The 24,273-nt window shown below is 44.0% G+C and overlaps 1 protein-coding gene across 1 annotated transcript; it reads right to left on the minus strand.

Moving 5' to 3' along the window:
- Window positions 1-21,958: 21,958 nt before the first annotated feature.
- Window positions 21,959-22,769, minus strand: LOC131018787 (maturase K-like). Its single transcript, XM_057947494.1, is given in 2 exon segments — window positions 21,959-22,721; window positions 22,723-22,769. Coding segments are annotated over 2 exon segments (810 nt in total).
- Window positions 22,770-24,273: the final 1,504 nt, after the last annotated feature.

A 24,273-nucleotide genomic window follows, 5' to 3' on the forward strand; every position in this document is an offset into this window, starting at 1 on the left:
AAAGGTTCGAATACATCGATCATGTCTACCGTCTCCATTGCTTGTTTCCTCTTCATGGTCTCATAGATATTGAATTCCACTTGAACTCCGTCAAACTCACATGTTAATATTCCGGTTTTCATATCGATCTTGGTTCCGGCAGTCATCATGAACGGCCTTCCCAATAGTATGGCATTCTCTCCAGTTTCAGGTCCGGTATCCAGAACATAGAAGTCTGCTGGGAAAATCAAATCTCCAACCTTGATCAGTACGTCCTCCACTACTCCTTCAGGGTAAGCGTTGGACCTGTCAGCCAACTGTATGACCACACGGGTGTTCCTCATCTCGCCAACATTCAATCTCTTGTACACAGCCAATGGCATCACATTAATGGAGGCCCCTAAATCCATCATTGCCTTGTCCATGTTGGTTCCTCCTATGTTGCATGGAATGGTAAACATCCCTGGATCCTTTCGCTTAGTGGGGAGCTTCCGTTGGATCACCGCCGAGACACTTTCTCCCATTACGTAGCGGACCTCTTCCTCCATTTTGACTTTTCTTGAACAAAGGTCTTTCAAGAATTTAGCATATTTAGGAATTTGCCTGATGGCATCGAGTAAAGGTACGCTCAACTCAACCTTTTGAAACATCTTCATCATTTCACTTGCTTCTTTCTCTCTTGCTTTCTGTTTCAGGCGTCCTGGGTAAGGTGCTTCGGTTGGGTCGCTACCTCCAGCTTGTTCATCAGTTGGACCTTTTCCGTTCTTATTCCAGCCTCCTCGAAGCAATTCAGCATCCGCTAATAATTCTTCCTCCTTTTCTTCCCCCTCAGGAAATTCGGTTAACACCACTTGGGCATGCTCTCTGGGGTTGATTCCCATGGCTGGAAGTTTACCAGCGTTCTCCTCTAGTTTGGCCACTGCCTTAGTCAAATGACTAATTTGCTGGTTAGTTTGGTTCATGCCGGCTCGAATTTCATTGCGAAACTTCTCGCTCTCCTTAGCCATGCTTTCAATTGCTTCCTCCCAAGGTGCTCTCCGATGTGGGGGTTGGTAAGGAGGTTGTTGCTGATTCTGGTTGTGGTGTTGAGGTGGTCCTAACTGGTACTGTTGTTGATGCTGGTTCTGATTATACTGAGGACGTTGCATTGGTACGCCCATATTGTTCTGCTGCTGGGGCTGACTATCTTGCTTCCACCGAAAGTTGGGGTGATCCCTCCACCCAGGATTGTAAGTATTTGCATAAGGATCATACTTTCGTGGATTCCCATCATGTCCTCCGATGGCATTGACATCAACAATATCTTCACCAAAATTTGGACAATTTTCAGATTGGTGTCCAGTGGCATCGCAAAGGCCACACTGGCGAATCTTCTTCGGTATAGTCAAACCCGACAGAAGTTCTTTGAGTTCATTCATGCTCTTCTCCATCGTTTTCTCCAAATTAGACATCTCCCATTTTTCTTCAGCTTTCCTTGGCTTCTCCAGATTCCTTTCATGCCCTTCATCACGCAATTCCTCTGCCATGGTGCCCAACAGTTGGAAGACTTCCAACGGGGTTTTGCTCATCAATGACCCATTACAAGCTGCTAGTACCAGACTGCGATCATTCCTCCGCATGCCCTTTACAAAACTCTCCACCTGATCTTTTGGGGAGATCTGGTGATGGGGGCAATTGCTTAACATTCTCTTGAATCTCGTCCAGTATTCGTAGAAGGATTCTAGCCCATCTTGCCTGATGCTGCGGATATCCCATCGCATCCGCTCCACTCGTGCTGCTGGGAAGAATTCTTCCAAGAAGGCCTGTTGCAGTTGTGCCCATGTAGTGACACTCCCCTCTGGTAGGTCATACAGCCATCTTCTTGCATTGTCCACCAAGGTAAAAGGGAAAAGTATTAACTTGACATACTCTTGCTGCTCGTCATTTGATTGGTGCATGATTGTCATCTCAAAATCTTGGAGATGAGTATGAGGATCATCTCCTTGATATCCATTGAACTTCGGTAAGATCTGAAGCAATGATGGCTTCATGTCATACCGACGAGGTGCGAACGGATTGGCGGGTAAAGTGATTCCGTTCGGCCTCAAGTTGAGGTTAGTTGGATATGCCAACTGTCTGAGGGTCTGCTCCGGTACGGCCTCTGCATGCTCTGCGTCTTCTGCCATAGCTTCACGTCTCGCTATCCGTGCTCCTGCGCGTAGTCGTCTTTCGGTGCGATCGATATCAGGGTCAAACACCAATGCTCTTACAGCTCTACGAGTTCCACGCATACACCAGTAGCGGAAGATGGAATGAGGAGAGAACAAAATTGCTGCGCGTCACTCCCCGGCAACGGCGCCAATTTTGACACGCACCCGTCGTGCGGTGCGGACAAAATACCTGTGTAAGCCCAGTACGGACAATACACGCTCCTACTTCTCACGATAAGAACTTAGTCTTAGCGGTAAGCGCAGGGTCGAATCCCACAGGGAGTGAGGAACCACTTTGTTCTCCAACGACAAACTGAGGTGTCACAATTCTCAATCTGTATATTCTGCACAAATAATAAACAAGATCAATAATAACAAGGGGTGAGGTTATTCGGTTAGGTCATAACTGTTGTTAACATTCGTTTCGGTCATAGGCACACTGATGATCCGTTTATGATCCATGCAAACCCAAGGCGTGGCCCAAAGACATCGGGGCGTTTCAAGGGTTTACACTTCACATATAGGATGGTTGATCTCATTGTGGTCACTTGGTCCGAAGGTCACTCAATCCCCGGTCACAAGGCAGTGCTTCACTCCTCCTTAGATAGTAGTCATACCCGTTACTCACCAAGTATGACCCTCATCAACCTTCTCTCCCGAGGTCCCCAACTCCGCACTAGAGTGACACATGCCTCCTGGATTCAACTATTTCCGGCCTTGTCGACCGACCAGTCATAGACATGCTACGGCGCCGAGATTGCTTTCCTCGTTTGATAACCATGGCTTTATGCCTCGTCACAGTTGATGGATATTTTCTAGAGAAGCCCAAGATTGAGGAAGGACAGTGTATCCCATCAATCCTTTCCCCACCTTTCAGATCTACAACGCCTTTTGTTGACGTTGCTCAGCTACTCGGTCTCTGGTATACCGGTTGTTATTCCTCGGTACACCCTGGCCTTTGCTTGACACGGACAGCATTTTACCGAACGAGGGTCTCCCGTTAGGCCTCTACTGCCCATGATGTCGAACAGATCCTTCCGGAACCACGAAATTCAACCGAAAGAGCAAGTGCCTCACGAATGTTTACATGTTAACAACAATTATTTCCACCCCTATAACCTCACCTAAAGGATTACTCACACATAATAAAATTCATAGATGCAAAAAGAATTAAACTCATGATGGAGCGAAATGAAATACTGAAATAGATAAAATAATACCTAGGCTTCAAGCCTTCGAACTTGTCCAAAAGTAACAACACGACGGAATTTAAGTACGGAAATGTAAAGTGTTTTTTTGAATGCCACACGCGGCGAATAAAAGCAATAACTGAGGAAAAGTAAAATGTTTGGGGTGCCAAGAGTTGTGCATGCTGCACACTGTTCTTCTTTTATACTTTCGGATGGTAGAGACCTAACCCTAGCTGCGCCGGTTCCAAATCTTCGCCGGGATCTTCTTTCCTTAATTAGCTCGATCTTTGATTGATCCTGATTGAAGATGGCGTCCAGCTGCAAGCTTAGTCAACCTTTCCCATCCCTTCGGTCCTTCTAGTCTCTTCTTCTTTCTTCCACTTGCTTCGAGATTTCCAAGATTGACCTTCCTTTTATGGCTCTGGCTGTCTGCTTCCTCTGGTAACGATCAGACTGACTGCTCTTATCGGTGTGGCTCATACCAGATGGTTACTCCAGGTTCCCATGCTCCAAGTTGGATTGGAGAGGTACTTGTTGGCCGAAGCTCCATGCTGGCAAACATGATTTGGCATTCTGGGCTCGGTAATGCCCATTCTGACCGCATTTCTTCCGTTTCCGCTCTACTGATCTTCCTTCCTCCACAACTTTGTTTTCCCCCTGGACAGACCTGAACGGACACAAATAAAGGAAAAAAGAGGGCCAAATGGCCCAAAAGTCGAAGACGTATCAGGGATCAAACATTTCTTCAATTTGGAAAAATATTCTTATCTCTTTTTTTTGTGCCCAGAATTTCTTTTTCTTTTGATACCTTATTCTTCCTACTTAGAGCAAATATTCCTTTCCTCAGTGTAGTCATTACCTTTCAGAAAGGTTCAATGAAAGAATTAATTCGGCTCAAAGAGGTTAACAATGGTTCATCATATTATGCCTTGAAGAATAATTATGGGGCCCTATATGAAGAAACTGCCCTAATGATACAAGTCATACCAAGAAGTGGAGTCCACAATCAAAGCTTAAGATTCCTAAAACAGCAAGCCTCACCAGAAAATAAATTTTCACAAATATGACCTTAATCTCACTGGTGGATTATCTCTGTAAACTCACTACTACTATCATGCAATTCACACTCTCCACGAAATCAAACCACACACCAAAATCAACATGCATACTCTCATCGCCATCAACAAGTGCAAGTAAAGACTCGACCAGACAAAGACTCACAAGACATCAGAACATAAAAGAAAACAAAAGCAAAAATAAAACCTAATCTAAAAAGTTCAGGGAAGAAAGAACCTAGTTGTTTTGATCGGAGGGCTCGCCCTCCGCATCCAGCTTGTCCATTATAGCCTTGAAACTAGCTTCCATAGCCTCTCTCAGTGTCGTTACCTCAGCACTCAACATCAACAGCTCGTCTTTTATCTCCTTCAGCTCTGACATCAACGCGGCGCTATCGCCACTGGCAAGGTGAGGCGCTCCCTGCTCTCGATTCTGGCCTGACTGAGCTGCCCTCTGGGTAGACCAGGCGGTAGCCTCCACTTTCATTGATTTCGATGATCCTCCAACGCACGAGGCGTCCCGCGTCAAGAAAATGAGTCTCACCTACAGGCTCTTCATCAGGGGATTCGTAATTGAAGTCCGTGAGCTTCGTCACAAGAATGGTCACCAGCGGCCATAGAGAGAGGTATTTGTTGGTATGGGTCACCCCATACTGAAACTGTAAGGCTGCGGTGAACTCGAAGTTCACCCTTCTCTTCTCTACCATGCACCAGAGTAGAAACAACTCCTGTTGAGTGACCACATTTGAGCCTTCGAGTCAACCATAGATGTTATAGGCCAACCAACAATGGCAAATTTGCAGAGCGAGGTCATGGATTTCATTGGAATTGCTGCTGTTCTTCACGTACTTGGTTCCTGTTGAGATTTGAGACCAGTAACGGTCAATTTGACTCTGCCACTCGGGTGAGGTTATGGTCTCAACTTGCTTATACTCATCATCATACATGTCCTTGGCCTCGATCACCCCCACATGAATGTTCAACTCATTGATGGAGAGTGGGAACATTCTTCCCCGCAGTTGAAAGCGCAGGGTACCAGCGGTATCGATAGTGTAATTTTCCTTCGGTTTGAACTCCACCGTACTCATGAATTCCTTCGACAACTTTTTAAAAGCTGAAACACTCCAAACCAACACATTTTGCCATCCAATCCCTCCGAAATAACCTTCCACTCGCTCTTTTATCACAAACTCTTCCAAAACCTCGGTAAGCAAGAAATACCACAGGATTATCTCTCGATTTAGCAGAACAAAAAGTTGATCACTAATTTCTTAGCAACAAATACTGCAACTAATACAGGCAATTGTAGCAAGTAAAAAGTAACCGAGTATCGTATCCACAGGGACTGAAAAATCGAAATCACTCTAGCTATCTCCTAAACAAACTAAAATAGTAGACAGGCAAACGAAAATAAAGATTGATTTACTAAATCACAAATAACAAATAAAAACACTTAGGAAATTCAAATAATAAAAGACTTCGACCCTAGGGATGTACTTTTACTAATTAACTACATGCATTTAACCTATTGATTCAATTACCAATTTAATCCAACCCTGATGAGAGATCACAAAACTATTCACAAGTTTCTCTAACGAACACCTATGAAAGTAGATTAATTTACCCCCCCTTCACATTCAAGACTCCAAGGAATAAATTAACTCCCAAGAGTACACAAAGAATAGCTCCCTATAGTTTCACCTATCCCATTCAAGTGTCAAGGCTACTACTATAACATGCATTCCTGAATCGGCTGAACAATTATCGCATTCAAGACTCAAACTGAACAGCTAGACATGTAAATTATTGGCCAAATAATTCACAAGAAATTAAGCACCAGGAATCATGAATCACAAGTTGGAGGGCAAATTGATATCAATAAATCATACACACATAATTAATCAGTTATGTACAAACCCTAGGTTCAGATGAAAGAACTAGCTAGACATCATAAAATAAAATAATAGCATAAATAAAATAAAGCAATTGAAATAAATAAAATAGATAAAACCCGGAAGAATGTTGAATGACAGCTTGAATCTTGTAGGAAAATAAAGCTAATCTATGAAAACAATAAAAGTCTAAGTCTAAAACTGAAAAGATGGAGAAAAGAGGTAAAGAGATGTAAAAAGATGTGTCTAATAGGTCGGGGAAATGACCTATATATAGGCACAGGAGATAAATACAGTGTAGAGCCCGAAAATACTGATAAAATCCGAAAATCCCGCAAAATCCCGAAAATTCGGAAATTCCCGTCGGGCACTATTCACTGCTGTGCGCGACTTTCTTGTTTTAGCCATAACTTTCTCGTCCGAACTCCGATTTGCGATCCGTTTGCGCTCACGAACTCCTCTTGAGACGAACTACAACTTCTATTTCAGATAAGCTTTCCAAATTCGAACTCAATAAACCTGAAATTGCCTTCAAAGTTCAATTAAGAATCATGTTTCAAAAGATAAAGCAAATTAAGCATAAAACAATAATCCAACACTCAGTTTCCTATAAAATTGACATCATATGAACACTAAAACCATGGAAACATGAGTGTTATCAACTCCCCCAAACTTAAGCCATTGTTCGTCCTCGAATAATGAGAAGAACACAATCAATATCACGAATGGGTAAGAAATCTAGCTCATCGATGCCTCCGAAAGAATAAGAATGATAGAAATCTCAAATCCTCAATAATTAAGCACAAAAATCACCAATAAACACAACTTATAGCAAAATCAACCTTGACATTCCAAACAATTGAATCTCACAAGGTATGTGTATCACTCAACTCTCAATTTGATGGAATATATAGGACGTGTATGCTCTCATCGAATTCAATGCAATGCAGATCTCTTACCATAGGCTTGTCAATCGTCTACAATCTCCATCGCTAAAAGTGTGTCAGGACTAAGATCAGAAAGGTCTTTTTCTTTGGGTTATAATGTAGGGACATTGGTTAAGGTAGGGAAATATAGGCTAAGTGACTCAAATAAATTAAGAACACCAACCTTATAACTTCACAAAGCAAGTATGGAATAAATTCCATCTTCCACCCAACTATGCCACCATAATCAACATAACTCAAGGGATTTAATCATCACAAAACAGAACTAAACACTCTTTTATGCTCTCCATTTATTTCCAACAAACAAAAAGTCGATTTTCTAACAAATATCTCAAAGTACACTCGACTTCACACTTTTTTTTTTCTTTTTTCTTTTTTTTTCTTCCTCGACAATTTTTTTTTTTTTCTTTTCACAACTTTTCTAGAGCTCATAAGAGTAAATAGTATCATAATATCATCCCTTCTTTTTCATGAACCACTATGATATTCACCACACAAAGATCCCCATATACTTCATCACCCCTATCATCCGACTAAAGAATAAAAGCTAAATAGGCTCAAAGTGGATAACAAAGGATAATTTTTCGTTAAGGACAGTGTTTGGGATAATAATGTGGCTAACAAAAGATGGCCTAAAATCATCTCCTAATCCTGGGCACAACAGCAACCTCAACACAGAAACCATGGCAAGTTCTAGAAGATCACCACATGCATGACCAAACTCACAACAAAGAATAAACTGTGTATGATAAACAGTTATGGCTCAAAATCTCACAGGTTTATTCAACGTCTAAAAGTCAAGGTTAAAATCACTCTAGAATTATGCAAATTAGTTCCAATTATGCTCAAATCATCAAAGAAAATCAAACTCGATTTTTTTTTTTCACAGAAATCATAATTGGCATCTCACCAGAAATCTAATGGAGCTAACAATCACACACCACCAATCAAGCAAGATAAAACAATAAAGCCAACAAAAGTAATAAAAGTGATACACATATCTACTCTCACCCCCTCCCCCAAACTTATTACAGAACATAAGTTCGGAAATAAGTTTGGAGGGATGATGATATGTGTCTCACTACTCACAGAAACACATGCTCCAAGGTGGTAGTATGGACAAGGCGCGAGTTCCCGCATCTTCCAAGCTCAACACTGCACTAAACTCTCAAACAAAACAAAGAAAACAAAGGAACAAAAAGAAACAAAAAGAACGAAAAACAAAACAAAGAAGAAAAATAGTTGGATTACCTCCCAACAAGTTCTTAATTTAACGTCTAGAGCTCGACGATACCTCATGTTCTCAATGAACATCAAACACAGCGGGCGTGACAGAACGCTTAACACGAACAGAGGTAGAAGACCCATGCGCATCAGCTGCGTGAAAGACGACGCTTCCATTGGGCACATCTATCATAGCTCTCCCCGTAGCTAAGAATGATCGACCAAGAATCAACGGCGGATTTGTATCTTCAGGAATATCGAGGACCAAGAAATCCGTAGGGAAGACGAGCTTGTCAACCTTCACAAAGATGTCGTCAAGCTTTCCTCTCGGCTTCACTCTTGATCTATCCGCCATCTGAATCTCCATTGAGGTCGGCTTGAGATCTCCAATTCCCAACCGCTTGAAAACAGAGATGGGCATCACATTGACACTAGCCCCTAAATCGCAAAGAGCCTTGGGAAAGAGCTCTCCTCCAATCTCGCACTCAATGGTGAAGCTACCCGGATCTTTCTTCTTCGAAAGTAGCTTCATTGGCAGCTCAGTGCCCACAGCTGTCGCCTGCGAGATTTTCCTATCCTCATGACCCATCTTCTTGGTGTGAACGTCTGCCTTTTTTTCTTTATCATTGGCAGAGGAACGGATATTGGCAGAGAAATGGTTGATTTCTCTGCTCTGGCTGTTGAGTTCTGAACTTTGCTTCGCTGCTCTGCTATCTTGAGGCTCTGCACGCCGGTCTGATTCTTCAAGTAGCCTCTCTAGCTCATCCACTATGCGTCTATGCTCTGTCTCCTCGGGATTTACAACTTTTCTCTCATTCTTGCAATGGGAGATCTCCAGCTTGATTTCCTTGGCATCCTTGTCGTTCCTCCGCTCTGGCTGATCCCGCTGCTCTGCAGAGGAATGGTGATTCCTCTGCTCTGTACGATCTCGCTGCTCTGGCCCGCTTCTCACTTGAATTGCATTACACTTTTTGCTCGGCTTCTCAGCACATTGCTCTTCAAGCACCTTCCTCTTCATCAGCCTATGGGGAAGTGGACCATTTGGAATGTATTCCCTAAGTGGAACAGGAGCCTTATGTGGTTCCTCAATCAGAGATTCATGCTCCTTGCTCGTCTCCTCACAGTTTGCCAGGAAAAATTCAATCGCTTCCTCATCTTCAGGAGACACAGTGTCATCGAAAATCGCATTGCATTTGCCCTTTGGATTGACAGTAGTGTTGCTCGGGAATTGGCTTGACTTGTGCTGCGCGGCTGCTTGGTTGGCAATCTGACCAATTTGAGTCTCCAACATCTGCACTTGCTTGGACAGTGCTGAGAAATTATTTTCAATATGACCCACTTGAGACTCCAACTTGGTCATTCTTGTATTAACAGTTGTCTTCATACTAGACATCTCTGTTAACATCTGCTGCATCATATCCAACATTTGAAATTGAATTTGCTCAATAGTTGCCATCGTATGCAGTGCCTGAAAAAACGAGAAATAGAAAAATAAAAATAAAAAGAAACAGTAAACGCCTGAAGTACTACCTAGTCCTATCGAAAATATTAAAGCAACTTCTAATCAGTCCCCGGCAACGGCGCCAAAAAGTTGATCACTAATTTCTTAGCAACACATACTGCAACTAATACAGGCAATTGTAGCAAGTAAAAAGTAACCGAGTATCGTATCCACAGGGACTGAAAAATCGAAATCACTCTAGCTATCTCCTAAACAAACTAAAATAGTAGACAGGCAAACGAAAATAAAGATTGATTTACTAAATCGCAAATAACAAATAAAAACACTTAGGAAATTCAAATAATAAAAGACTCTAACCCTAGGGATGTACTTTTACTAATTAACTACATGCATTTAACCTATTAATTCAATTACCAATTTAATCCAACCCTGATGAGAGATCACAAAACTATTCACAAGTTTCTCTAACGAACACCTATGAAAGTAGATTAATTTACCCCCCCTTCACATTCAAGACTCCAAGGAATAAATTAACTCCCAAGAGTACACAAAGAATAGCTCCCTATAGTTTCACCTATCCCATTCAAGTGTCAAGGCTACTACTATAACATGCATTCCTGAATCGGCTGAACAATTATCGCATTCAAGACTCAAACTGAACAGCTAGACATGTAAATTATTGGCCAAATAATTCACAAGAAATTAAGCACCAGGAATCATGAATCACAAGTTGGAGGGCAAATTGATATCAATAAATCATACATACATAATTAATCAGCTATGTACAAACCCTAGGTTCAGATGAAAGAACTAGCTAGACATCATAAAATAAAATAAAAGCATAAATAAAATAAAGCAATTGAAATAAATAAAATAGATAAAACCCGGAAGAATGTTGAATGACAGCTTGAATCTTGTAGGAAAATAAAGCTAATCTATGAAAACAATAAAAGTCTAAGTCTAAAACTGAAAAGATGGAGAAAAGAGGTAAAGAGATGTAAAAAGATGTGTCTAATAGGTCAGGGAAAGGACCTATATATAGGCACAGGAGATAAATACAGTGTAGAGCTCGAAAATACTGATAAAATCCGAAAATCCCGCAAAATCCCGAAAATTCGGAAATTCCCGTCGGGCACTATTCACTGCTGCGCGCGACTTTCTTGTTTTAGCCATAACTTTCTCGTCCGAACTCCGATTTGTGATCCGTTTGCGCTCACGAACTACAACTTCTATTTCAGATAAGCTTTCCAAATTCGAACTCAATAAACCTGAAATTGCCTTCAAAGTTCAATTAAGAATCATGTTTCAAAAGATAAAGCAAATTAAGCATAAAACAATCATCCAACACTCAGTTTCCTATAAAATTGACATCATATGAACACTAAAACCATGGAAACATGAGTGTTATCAACAGCATACCTCTGGCTATCCTTCGGTATGACCACCTCTATGGTCCTAGGACGTATCAAACCTTTGCACTTCACGATCTTCGGTTTTGATGTGATTGCACTTGACACTGGCTTTGCGGGAGCGAGGATGTCATCGGAGTTAGAACTCTCCACTGTCTCGGTTTTCTCCTAATCTACATCTGTTGGTATCTCCATCTCCTTGCATTTTCCTTTCTCAGCTGCAGTGGGTTTCTTAGTCTTACTCTGTTCACCCTTGGTTCTGGTCTTACTGCAGGTTGTCGCTAGTTTGGCTTTGACTGGTAGCGGAGGCTTTGAAACGTCAAGCTTCCTCTTCACTCCCGGCCTCTTGCTCTGTGGCGTCGGAATCTCCACTTCATCTTCTTGAACGACCTCAGCACATTACTCTTCACCATCTTCTTCTTCCCCCGCTTTCGCCTCTTCTTCTCCTTCTTCCTCCTCTATGTCTTCGGAGGCAGTTCTCCCTTCTTGCATAGATGTCTCAGGAGCTTGCGGTGGTGGCTGAACTTGTGCTAGTGGTGGTTGCGTTGCAACGGACCGCCCTGGAGTTGCCTTTGTTGTTTTGCCCGAAGGGTCTTTTCTCGGCTTCTTTACAAGCGGAGTGGGTTCAGGCTCTTTTTCTTCCTGCTCCTCCGGTTGCTTGGCGTCCGCGGCTGCTCTTGCGGCTTCCTGTTCCTCCATCCTTAAGACATAAATGTGCCCTCTATCCTCAGGCTGACTAGCTAAAAAGGGATCTTCGAAAACCTTGGTGGAGGTCTCTTCAGAGGTCGTGCGTCTCGTGGTTCTTTTTTGGAGGGGGGGCAGTTTGGTGTTCTTTCCTTTTGGAGGTTGAGTGCTGCCAAATGTGGCTCTCCTTTTGTTTTTGCCATGGTGAAATTGCAAAGGTTAAAGTTTAGATTTTTGGTTGGAAATTTGGAATTGTGGGGAGTAAGGGAACACAACTTGTTTTTATGGAGAGTGATCGACAGTTATGGGATTTTAGGGTTTGGAGGGAATGGAGATCGTGGTGTAGCAATTTTTGAAGGTTAGGGTTAGTGGGTAGAAAATCGTAGGTTGAAGGGTTTAATTGAAGGTGGAGATGACGGTTAAGGTATGTATCAAATTTCTAAGGTGGTAAAGCATGAATGAACGGTGATCGTTTATTTGGTGAATTATCGGTGAATTGTGGATTTTACCTAGAGATTGATCGTAACGGTGAGAAAAGATTGCTAGATTGCTGAGAGCACGAGGAAATATTGTTGCAGTCGTAAAAGTATTGAAAGCGTAAATTTACAAGGTGCGTACAAGCGGCTATTTATAGATTACATGCTAGGGGTAAAATAGTAATTTCGCCTTCGAAGCATGCTTCCCGCGTGGTCAAGGGCATAATGGTAAATTTACCCCCCAGGCGGGCGGTTCCTCCGCTCTTCAGCGACTTCTCTGGCATACGTGACTTCTCTAGCGTAAGTGACTTCTCTGGCAAGGGCCATTTCTCTGATCGGGAGTGATTTCCCTGACATATCCGCTCCTCTGGTGAGGTCCGTTCCTCTGACAAAGATGATTTCTCTGTTGTTCATATATTACTCCTCATCAGCTACTCCCCCATCTGGTCTGACTAGTTCGCTCTGGAGCAGAGTAATCTAGTCAGAGTAATCACCCGCGTGGCTGACGTCATTCGCATTAACTGCCCGTCCCTTCACAATGTACTTTCCCGTATTTCGAGGTTACTCCTTACACTTTGCGTCTTTTTGTCTCTCCGTAGGAATCCTCGGCCGTTGATTATTTCCCTAATGCCACGTGTCGTTCATCCCACGTGTTGGTAGTTGCCCGCGTATGTTATACTTAGTCGGTTCGAATTTTTACTTTCCACTATTCATCTTCATCCATTTTACTTCTTCGCAATTCTCTCTCTATTTCCGGCGTATTTCCTGCGACCTTTCCGTTCCAGTCTTTACCGTCGATCTTTCTTTGACTTAGGTAACTCGCGTATCTTTATCTCCCGATATTTTTGTTTAGTGTAGAGTGATTTTGAGATTTGTTGGTGCTCTGATTGAGTGTGCAAACCCTAGGATTCTTAAGTTTTTGTTTTTTTTTTTCGATCATGGCCTCTACCCCCATCGCCCAGCCTGACTTCTCTCCTTCCCCTTCTCCTTCTCCTTTAGCTTCTCCGGCTGACTCCCCCTTCTTCCAACCCTAGCTTATCTCAGGATTCCCCAGCATCGTCTGAGCCTCCTGCTTCCGCTCCCAAATCACCCAAAACCATTCCTCCATCCCACCTGGGTGTGGCGGTGATGCAGAAAATGTTCGATAGGTGCAAACGCCCGAAGGGTTTAACTTTCGAACCCTACTCCAAGGCTTCGAAGCCCTTCACGAAACTTCATATGAATAAAATTCCCCTCTTCCAAGCACAAGTAAATGCTGGACTTAGGCTTCCTCCCCCTCCCCTCTTGATACAAGTCTGTAACCACTTTCACATTCCTTTTTTCCAGGTGGCCCCCTCCGCTCTTCGGAGGTTATTCGCTTTTCACATCCTCTGCACAGCCCACGGTGTCTAGGACACCGCCCAATTATTTCTTCAGACCCAAACCATTAGGTGGCAGGGTCATCCCTTATATAGTTTTGCCGCCCGCAAAACCTACCCCACTACCAATCTGTCAACAAAAAAGAAAAAAAAAATTCAAAAATGAAGATTAGGGGTTGAGTTCGATTTCTAGTTTCTGATTTCCAGCTTCCAGATTTCGACGGGAGGAGAGAAAATCGGCAACATCCTCAAAAGATTCATCACCACAGCAAATCGACAACAACCGCAACAAATCATCTCCAATCGGAAAAAATCCTAAGACCGAAGAAGGGGAAAATTGGGGGTTATTTTTGCTGACGATTTGTTCTGCCAATTTCTTGTATCCAGATCGGGGAGGGCAGATATTTCTTCTTCTAAATCCAATCTGGTGGATCGAGGAAATCACAAGGCCGGCCACGAAGGGCCAGATCGGGGAATACAGATATATTTCCCCAAATATATTTGGCTTCTCGATTTGCTGGGAAGAGGGGAAAATCCCCAAATTTCTCGATTTAGTTTGATCCAATCGTACAAATCTCGGAAAATCTTAATGATTCTTTGTTTTCCCTTGTGTTTCTCAGCGAATCACCGGTGGCTTTGAGCAAACTAGTTCGGGCATCCTCCGCCACGTTGATGGAGGAGAAGCTCTGACTTCCGACGTAGTCATGTGCCCCGACGCGGCGCCGCCTCTCTGCTCAGCCCGCACAGCCAGCCCTCTTCTCTGCTCAGCCTGCGCAGCCAGCCCTCTTCTCTGCTCAGCCTGCGCAGCCAGCCCTCTCCTCTGCTCAGCCTGCGCAGCCAGCGCTCTCCTCGGCTCAGCCTGCGCAGCCAGCGCTCTTCTCGGCTCAGCCTGCGCAGCCAGCGCCACCTCTCCAATCAGCCCGCGCAGCTCGCGCCACCTCTCGCCCTTGTTGCTGCTCGGCAGCTGTGGCGATATAGAATTGCTTGGGTTTTTACTACTTGAGGGAGAAATCCTCAAGTCAGCGCCGCTTCAAGTCAGCGCCACCTCGTCTCGTACACGCCGTGCGTCATCGCCGTGCCAGGAGCTTCATTCACAAACATCTTATTCTTCCAATCCTTTTCATGCTAGAATTAGTCCTTCAGTTTCGTGTACTTATTTCAATCATACTCTCTTATGATCTCTTTCGATTCGTTCTTGTGCAAGGGTAAAATGTTTTCTGTCAACAAGCACAGAGACTCATGAGGAGTTGTTAGGGGCTGATATGGGGAAAACGACCAGAGCTTCCGATTGAAATTGAGAGATTGATTTCTTCGGGTTAGAGGCGTGATTCACCGCCAGGTTACTAGTCGAGGAACAGAGCACAGCCATCCATCTTTCGCTAACAGACGATCGATCAGTTAATATAGCTGCCCCCGGCTCTTGACGCCATTAAAAAGAAAGGGATTAAAGCTAATCAGCGACATTCCTCGCAAATATCTCGCCTTCTCAGTCCCATTTTTCAAGAATCCACCATCCCTCGATGGTGTCGAAGCTCCGCAGCCCGCCAGAATCGTGCTAATCTTTGCTGCAATTACGCTAAGGAGATTTTTACTTATTGGCGATTTTCTCAATATGTTTCTCAATATGTTTCATGTTGAACTGAGTTCCCAAATTTTGTTTGCTTGTCTTGCTAGTATCTTGTGATCTTGCTATAATTTTCTATGATTCTACTCTAATTTTGAGTTTAAAGATTGCTGTGATTCGGCCTTGGAAGTTAAATGCTTAATTGTGATTCTTGGTTTATTAATGATTTTGGACATTGTACTTGACATTCATTTGCTATTACTGAATGAATTTTAGGGGTGCTTGATAGTGATTCCTTTTCAATGATTCATATCATGATGCTAGTCCTACTGCTTGACAATGCTATCAACGAAGATTATCAGTGAATATTCCATTTGGGAACAACAATTTACTTGATCATGTAGCGATTCGCTCTTTGATTTAAATTTACCATCTGCCCTGCGTTGATTCTTGGAATTTTTGAGCTTGACATTATTGTGATTTTACTTTATTTGTGAGCTTGACAGTGCTATGATGTTACTATGATCTTTGGGTTTGATATTGTTGTGATTTAGCTCTGAACTTGGAACTGATTTAATTCTGATCTTTGCTTTGATTTTGGGAATTAACTATACCATGTTGCTGGACTAACTTAGCCCTGATCTTGCATTAGGACTTTTCCTAACTCGGGCCGCTATCTTAGCTCAGCGCTGAAGAGGCTTTTGTGTTGTGCATATTGAGCGTTTGTTGTTAAACGCACACTGTTTGCCTGAATGAAGGGACGACAGAGCTGCCAGGGTGCTGTTGTGATGACAGTCTTCAATAAACTAGGCAAAGACATCCACAGCCTCCTGTTCACCGCCACGAATTGTCGCACGGTTCATCAGCGCCGCCTCTCGCCAACAAGTCGGCGCCGTCTCCCGCCCTCGTTACTGCTCGGCAGCGCAGCCCGCGCCGGTTGTCTCTCCCCTCTTTTGGTTATCAAGATAGCTCCTACCATTATTTTAGTCAGGGCGGGGATTATTCATAATGATTCCTTAAAAATTTTGGGACCAAGATTACTATGTTATTTCTTGAATTTCATGATGATTTATCTAAATTTGGGATTGACATTACCTTGATTTTATTCTAATTTTGAGACTGAGATTGCATTGTGATTTCACTTTGCTTTGGCGCTTAATATGAGAACATAAGGGAAGGCATGCTCATGACTATGCTAAATTGTGGTGACTAGTCTTCAACTTGAAAAACTCAAAATCAACATAATACATTAAATTCTCCTATCTCAAGTAGACTTGATTTATCTATGAATATCAACTGTCAAAATATCAAGTGTGAACAGGGACAGGGCAGCGCCGTCGTTCTAGGAACGCAAAATATATATATTTCTTAAATAAGTTCATCGCCCTATCCTAAGGGGCTCTCATATTTTACTAATGCTTTTGCCTAAGAATTCTTACAGCACAGGATAAACAACTTTGGGGAAAGACTTGAATAAATATGGTAAACACCACACATGGAAAGGTCACCCATTAACAAGTGGTGACTCAGGTACTTCGCAGAACTATAGTCCCTTATTACATGATCTTAGTTATCGAGGTGCGTGAGCATGATTGGGATTCGAAAAATTTTCTACTTGAACACTTGGGCATACTAGTGATTTATATCATCTTTGATGGGACTTGGGAATTTGATACTAAGTACACGAAGCTGCACACCCTCTGCATATGTGCCTAGGGCTAGAATATGAATTGACTAAGTACATGAAGCTGCATACTTTCTGTATATTAACTAGTACGGAGCTGCACACCTTCTGCATATGTGCCTAGGGCTTGAAACATAATTTGAATAACTTATTTTGGGACTATAGTCATGTCAGCGCTGCCACTAACATCACAAGCACGGACACCAAGCACAAGTATACACATAACATGTTTAGTTGACTCATGCACATGTTACTAAGGGGGAGTGGAATATACACCACCATGTGTGTTTTCTCGACAAACTTAGCAGGGTATTTGAGCCTTAACGGCAACTCAGCCGCGTAGCGGATATTAAAACCTTAAATGGTAACTTAGCTACGATCTAGAACTGTAAGCTTCAGAATATATCTGAGCTTTCTCAGTGCAGTCAAGACAGGCTATCTCCGCCTGTGCAGCTATCAGCCTCAGAATATATCTGAGCTTTCTCAGCGCAGTCAAGATAGGCTATCTCAGCCTACACGACCATCTTAGTTTTTTCAGTTATTTCAGCCTGCACAGCCATCTCAGTCATTTCAGTTGTCTTGGCGGGGGAAACTATCTCAGTACAATCAGTGCTCAAATTATCATCGTGATCGTCTCAGTCAGCTCAACCTGTGCAATCATCTTCATCTAAGTCATCTGCAACGCAGATTGCATAAATTATCTCAGCGCAGCCAGTGTGGCTATCTTAGTACAGTCAGAATGATCATATCAGTGCAGCCAGTGCGGCTATCCTAGTACAGCCAGTGTGGCTATCTTAGTACAGTCAGAGTGATCATATCAGCGCAGCCAGTGCGATTGTATCAGCGCAACCAGTGTGACTATCTCAGCGCAGTCAGAGCAGCTATTTCAAGTACAGGGAAAACAGTTATCTCAGTTATCTCGGTCGGCGCAGAATGTCCGAGTCGTTGTCAGTTCATAGTGTCTATGCTCCGCGCAAAAATATTGTAAGCCACGAAAGTTAGATAGGGGCATTAATTGCAAAATTCAAGGCATTAATTGCAAAACTTCGGGGCATTAATTGCAAAAATTCAAGGCATTAATTGCAAAACTTCGGGGCATTAATTGCAAAACTTCGGGGCATCAATTGCACAATTCAAGGCATTAATTGCACAACGAAGGCCTCAATGTCTATGCTCCGCGCAGAAACATCATAAGCCGCGAAAGTTAGACTGGGGATGAGCCTTAAATGGCAACTCAGCCGCTCTGCGGATACTTGAGCCTTAAGTTAGTCATCATTGATGACATCAAAATAATCTAAAGGAAAAACTACTCTCTTTTATCTTAGTTCATCTACAGCGCTAAAATACTTTGTCTTTACTATTTTTACAAAGATCGACAAGTTCTTATTTAACAAGTGCAGGGAATCATGTATGCCTAATTGACAAGGGATGAGCCTTAAATGGCAACTCAATCGCTCTCTCGGTTTACTCCTCGGCACCGACTTTTCAGCCCTACTCGGGTACCTTCTTAGCTCTTCCAGGTCTTCAACAATCGTGCTTGACTTCTAAAGTACGTGCACGACACTGGGGGGGGAAGTAGGGGGTGTATACCCCCATCACCTCTTATATCCTATTTTTTAGGGATAAAAAAATTCAAAACCTAAGGGAAAGGGGCTCATGCTTGTTCTCTCGCTTGGTGCTGCTCGGCAGCGCCGCATCTCTCGCTTGTCGCCGCTCAGTAGCGCCGCCTCTCTCACTTGTTCTCTCGCTTCGCTTGGTGCTGTTCGGCAACGCTGCCTTCCTCGCTTGTTGCTGCTCGGCAACGAAGCCAGCGCCGCCTCTCTCCTTTGTCGCCGCTCGTGATGAAGATGGGCTGATATTATTGAAGATGCACTCTCAGCTTCAGAGCTCCTTGACATACGAAGATGTCGCCTTTCGAAATCTAAATCACGTCGTCGGCAACTCACACCCACCACTGAGGTGAACTAGCTGGGATGACAAAGTCTCAGTTTTTATGATCACCAAGCCAAACAAATTACTCTAGCGTCTCAACTCTATGGGATTTATTGATCTTGATACAACGAAGTTCCCAGCGCTGTGATGTTATGCTTTGCTCTTCACCAGCGCTGCGGCGCATTCTTTGTTCTTCACCAGGTCAATGCCATATACCGGTCCATCTCATCGCCTGCGCTGAATTTCCGGCGTTGATAAACACTAATACAAGAGGAAGCTAAGTTATCTACTTTCATTATGTTAATTCTTGATGAATTATGGGATTATGCTTTGAAGTTTGAGAAGTTCGGCGAATTTCGCCGCCTAAGAAATTTAGAGCTGCCTAAGTACAAAGCTCCCGGAGCTGCCTTAGCACGAGCACAATGATAATAATCAAAAAGCAGCTCAACGAGCACGTTCGAAAGGGAGTTGCTTCACTCTTATTATTCTTGTTGTTATTCTAAATATTTTGACAGAGTTGGGATATTTTTGTGTTGACAAATTGGCAGGGATGTACTATTCTATCATTGATTATTTTGCAAAGCTTACAAGTACTCGATTCGGGATGAATTACAGGGCTAGAAAACACTTGGACCCTACTCGGGTGAGCAGCACAGCGCCGACTCTATATCACGCATCACTGGTTCAACAAAGAAGACACAGTTCAACCAGACTAGGGGGAGTAGCTGATGAGGACTGGAATACTCATCAGCGCTGTGCTTAGTAGTTTAAATCTAATTTACCTGATTATTGTTATTATTATCAAAGGAACTAACGAGCGCAAGTCTAATTAAAAAGACTTACTAACAAATGAATACGAAGAGTCAATCAGTCTTGGCCAAAGTGCAGAGCTGCGCAGCTAGAGCGGCGCAGACCAGAACAGGGCAGCAAAGCTGCGTGGCCAGAGCAGAGCTGCGCAACCAGGACTTGGCAGCGTAGACAAAGAGCTGCGCAGCCAGAACATGGCAGCGTAGACAAAGATCTACACAGCCAGAACTTGGCAGCGTAGACAAAGAGCTACACAGCCAGAACTTGGCGGCGTAGACGAAGAGCTGGACTTGGCGGCGTAGACGAAGAGCCGGACTTGGCGGCGTAGACGAAGAAACAAACTTGGCAGCGTAGACGAAGGGACCTAGCGGTGCAGACTCGCCTGCGCAGCTCAAGGAACTACTCAACACGGGAAACGAGGGACAGCGCAGATGGGTCAAATCAGGACTAAAGTGTATTAAGGCCTTAAAGGGCCTAAACCCAATTATCAAAGCTCATGGGCCTAAGGCTTTTAAGGTTTACTATCACATCTATAAATAGAAGGTTAGCATTAGCATTAGAGAGGATGATTTATTTCTGAGCAACACTTGTAATATGTAAATACTATCTCAAAGTATAGTGAAACCAACGAAGAACTCCCGTGGATGTAGATCATTTATGATCGAACCACGTACATCTTGTCTTGTTTATCGTTTCTTAATTAGGGTAAGATTTCTTGTTTCATCACTCTCAACTCCCATGATAAGGGATTCATATCCCGTTATTGTTATGTGAAGACCAACCAAGGCTCCTGGCGCCAGTATGATGCCCAAGAGCTGTAGTGGCATGAATCCTGAACCGCGTATAAGCCTCCTGCTCCCGAAAAGCCCTCCGATTTTGATCTGAATGTGCTAAACTTTCTTAATTCCCTCAATGAAGATGCTCCCTTCCCCTGTAAGAAATTAACTGAAGATAACTCGGCCCTAGCTGCCACCGGCCTATTTCCCTTGTATCCTCCTGGATCTATAGGTAAAATAGGTGTTAGCATATATGTGAAAATTATTTATTACCTTGCCTTTGTTGATAAAGCACCATTTGTGTGTAGGGATGTCGTGGAGAAGTAAGTGCAGGGCTGAATTTCATCTGACCGTCCCTCTGGCGAGAGGGGACAGGGCTCTGGACAGCCCATGGACCCCGGGGTGGATATCTCCCAGATGGTACCAGTTGTTCCGGAGGAGACCACCCCGGTGCAGCACTTCCCCCCTGGTAAGGGGAAGGACATGGATGTGTTGTCTATGTTCAGCTCAGACAGCCAGAGGGCAGGGGGATCTGGTTCTAGCCAGACTGGGGGGCAATCCGCCATTCAAGTAGTGGACATTGACGACGATGTGCCCCTCTCTCAAGCACTTCACACCATCCCTACTCCCGACTCCCGCCTAGTCCAAAGGAAGAGGAAGGCTGTCACGATGGCCCTTGCAGAGAAGCGGCGCAAGGAGAGCCTGCAGAAGGGCAGCAAGTTCGTGGACCCTGAAGCTGGGTCGGCAGGTGAAGCGGAGGCGATCTCCATGGATGCGGGAAGGGGCAAAGCATTGGCCTTGCCTGCAGGGGAATCGGAGGCCTCGGGCCCCAAGCCGATCTCGTCCCTAAGGGGGCGGGATTTTGTCCACACCCTACTCTCCCACATTCATCCCAAAGATAGGGAGGCCACACAGAAGATAAAAAAGGCTGTGTTGGCTAACTCCCTCAGCCACCTGGTGCTTCAGGTGCCCTGCATTATTCAATATGTTCGAATGATTTTATTACTAACCTCTTAATTTCTGTGCCCTGACACTTTGATTTCTCTGCCCTGACATTTTCCCTTCCTTTCTATGCAGCTGGAGTCCCAGGTCGGAGAGGTGATCCAGTGCATCGATGACTACGGTGCACTGGAGAATGATTTGGAGGCTGAGAAAAAGCAGACAGCAGAGCGCGACGAGGAGGTCGCTGGTTCTGTGGAGCGGTTTAGCAAAGCGGAAGCAGACGTGGCCGAGCTGCAAGCTAAACTGGCTCAGGCGGAGGTGGAGAAGGCCTCCTTGGTCTCCGAACTAGCGAGAGCCAAGAAGGAGGGCCATGAGAGCCTCGCCAAGTTCAAGGCGAGGTTTGATGAGGAGTACAAGGAGGCCAAGCGTGGCTGGAAGAGGATCTGCATGGGTGCCCAGAACCGTGGTTACGTTCTGGGGGCCCGGGACCAGCGCCTGGAGTTCTTCTTGTCTCCCCAGGGCCAGCATTTCCTGGGTATGATGCTGGAGGGTACATTGGCAGCCTTCCAGCGGACTCCGGATTATTTGGAGAGTTTTGGCTCCATCTTCGCCTACGTAACAAAGAAGAAACATCTTTTACCCAATGGCGAAGAGTTTGAATCAGGATTTCCACATGGACAGAGCGAGGTATTAGTATATCTAATACAAAATTTAAATGTGAAAAATTGTCCTCTAAAAATGGAAATATTGAATGAATTGATTGTAAATTATGAGATTTTACTTTCTTGTTCGTTTTCCCCTCTAGACAAGATCTTAATTGTAGAAAAAATGGAATTTCGACAATAAAAGCAAACCCCTCTGATAGAATTTGAGAATACAAATTAGTGTTTCGCGCCAAAAATGGATTTTTGTTAGAATCATTAGAAGAAATAATCAAATGATTCTGTTGATACATTCGAGTAATTAACCGTTTCACAATCCGTAAACTGGATTTATTGTCATAACCTGGATTTTCCGACAAAATAGATCTATTCAAAGCACGATTATGAGCAAACACATAAATATACTCCTGAAATATAAGTGGATATAGGAAGTCGTGTTGTTGAGATCTCTTTAGCTGTAAATATCTTTGGATTTTCTCCATTTGAATTTCGATTTGAATTAAAGGTAGAAGATTCGGGGGTTATCAAATGATACATAGTGCGATACAGTCAAAACAAAGTATTCTAGTAAAAATAGATATCAGCAATCTGCGATAAAGGCGTTGGAGATGGCGGGCGTGTCCGCGGAGCATATCGCGGCTATGGACATGACGGCCTTGATGGAGAATATCAAGGACGAGGACTTGAACCAGCTGTTGGGGATCACTGCCGATTCCCCAAAAAAGTTGGAGTGGTGGTATCCAGTTTTGGAGAAGGCCCTTCCCTACTTCGCTTTTGGGGTCGGCTCTACATCAGTGCCTACTGCTCCGGTATACAAGCCTCACTTCTGCGCCTCCCTGGTGAACTTCGTGAACCAGCTGCGGGGTCCAGCTGGTGACAGCACGTTGGAGTTTTCGCAGTACAACATGGAGCCTCCCCTGCCTTCCGGCTTCCAGGCCTCAGCCTTCGAGGATCCTGCTTCTTCCTCCTCCGCGGCGGATAAACTTTTTGCCCTGTACAGAGATGAAACAACATATGTACAAGAGGCTTTGAAGCTGCTGGATGTTGAAGTGCGTCTTCCCGAGGTAAAGGACACTGGTACGTTGCCGGTGCTTGCAGAAGGAACCTCCTCTGGCCAGGTCCCTACAGTTGTTGTCTCTGCTCCGGTCTCCTCCGTCCCTACTCCAGACTCCTCTGTTCCTGCTTCTGAATCTGCTATCCCTGCTCCTTCCTCCTGATTGTCTTGTTATCCCTTCCTCCAGCCTGGCTAACCCTTTTTGTAATTTCTAACTTGTAAATATGTAATACTTATTTTTCTCTTGATGTACAATGCTGCCGCTGTGGCGTTATGAATGGAATTTCTTCATGACTCGTCTTCTCCTTTTAATTTATGGATTGGCTCTGCCTTTATTCGTCCATTATGTTATTTTGTTGTGGTTGGTGTGAGCTTGCATTCCAGGATCTTGAGCTGTGATGTATGTTTTTGTTGAATAGGGTAGAATTCTAATTTTTTGTTGAAGTGTTTGTGATTCCTCTGGTTGACTTTCCTTTGAGCAGCTTCCCTGGCTATGCTTTCCGTTTGATGCTTCTGAATGGTCCTTCTGAGTGATTCTTCTGATTTCCCCTTTCGGGAGCGTCTCTGGTTTGCCCCTCTGTGGTTGCTCGGTCTCCGCCATCTGGGTGTTTCTCTGACTCCTCCCTCCGGGATTTCTCTGACTCCTTCTTGGAGGATTTCTCTGACTCCTGCTTTGAGGGTTTCTCTGACTCCTGCTTTAAGGGTTTCTCTGACTCTTGCTTTGAGGATTTCTCTGACTCCTCTTTTGAGGATTCTCTGACTATTCCCTCTGGGCCATCTTTTCGCTGCTCCCTCCGCTACTTTCTTTCGTTGCTTCCCCTCGCTGCTTCCCTTTAGAACACTCTGCGCGGAGCATGGAAGTCCCGGAGGGTGCAACCAACTTTCGCGGCTTCCGATTCAATAGTAACACTCTGCGCGAAGCATGGAGGACCCGGGGGGTGCAACCAACTTTCGCGGCTTACGATTCAATAGTAACCCCCTGCACAG

This window comes from Salvia miltiorrhiza, chromosome 3 (assembly GCF_028751815.1).
Source record: "Salvia miltiorrhiza cultivar Shanhuang (shh) chromosome 3, IMPLAD_Smil_shh, whole genome shotgun sequence".
In the NCBI taxonomy this organism is placed as follows: domain Eukaryota; kingdom Viridiplantae; phylum Streptophyta; class Magnoliopsida; order Lamiales; family Lamiaceae; genus Salvia; species Salvia miltiorrhiza.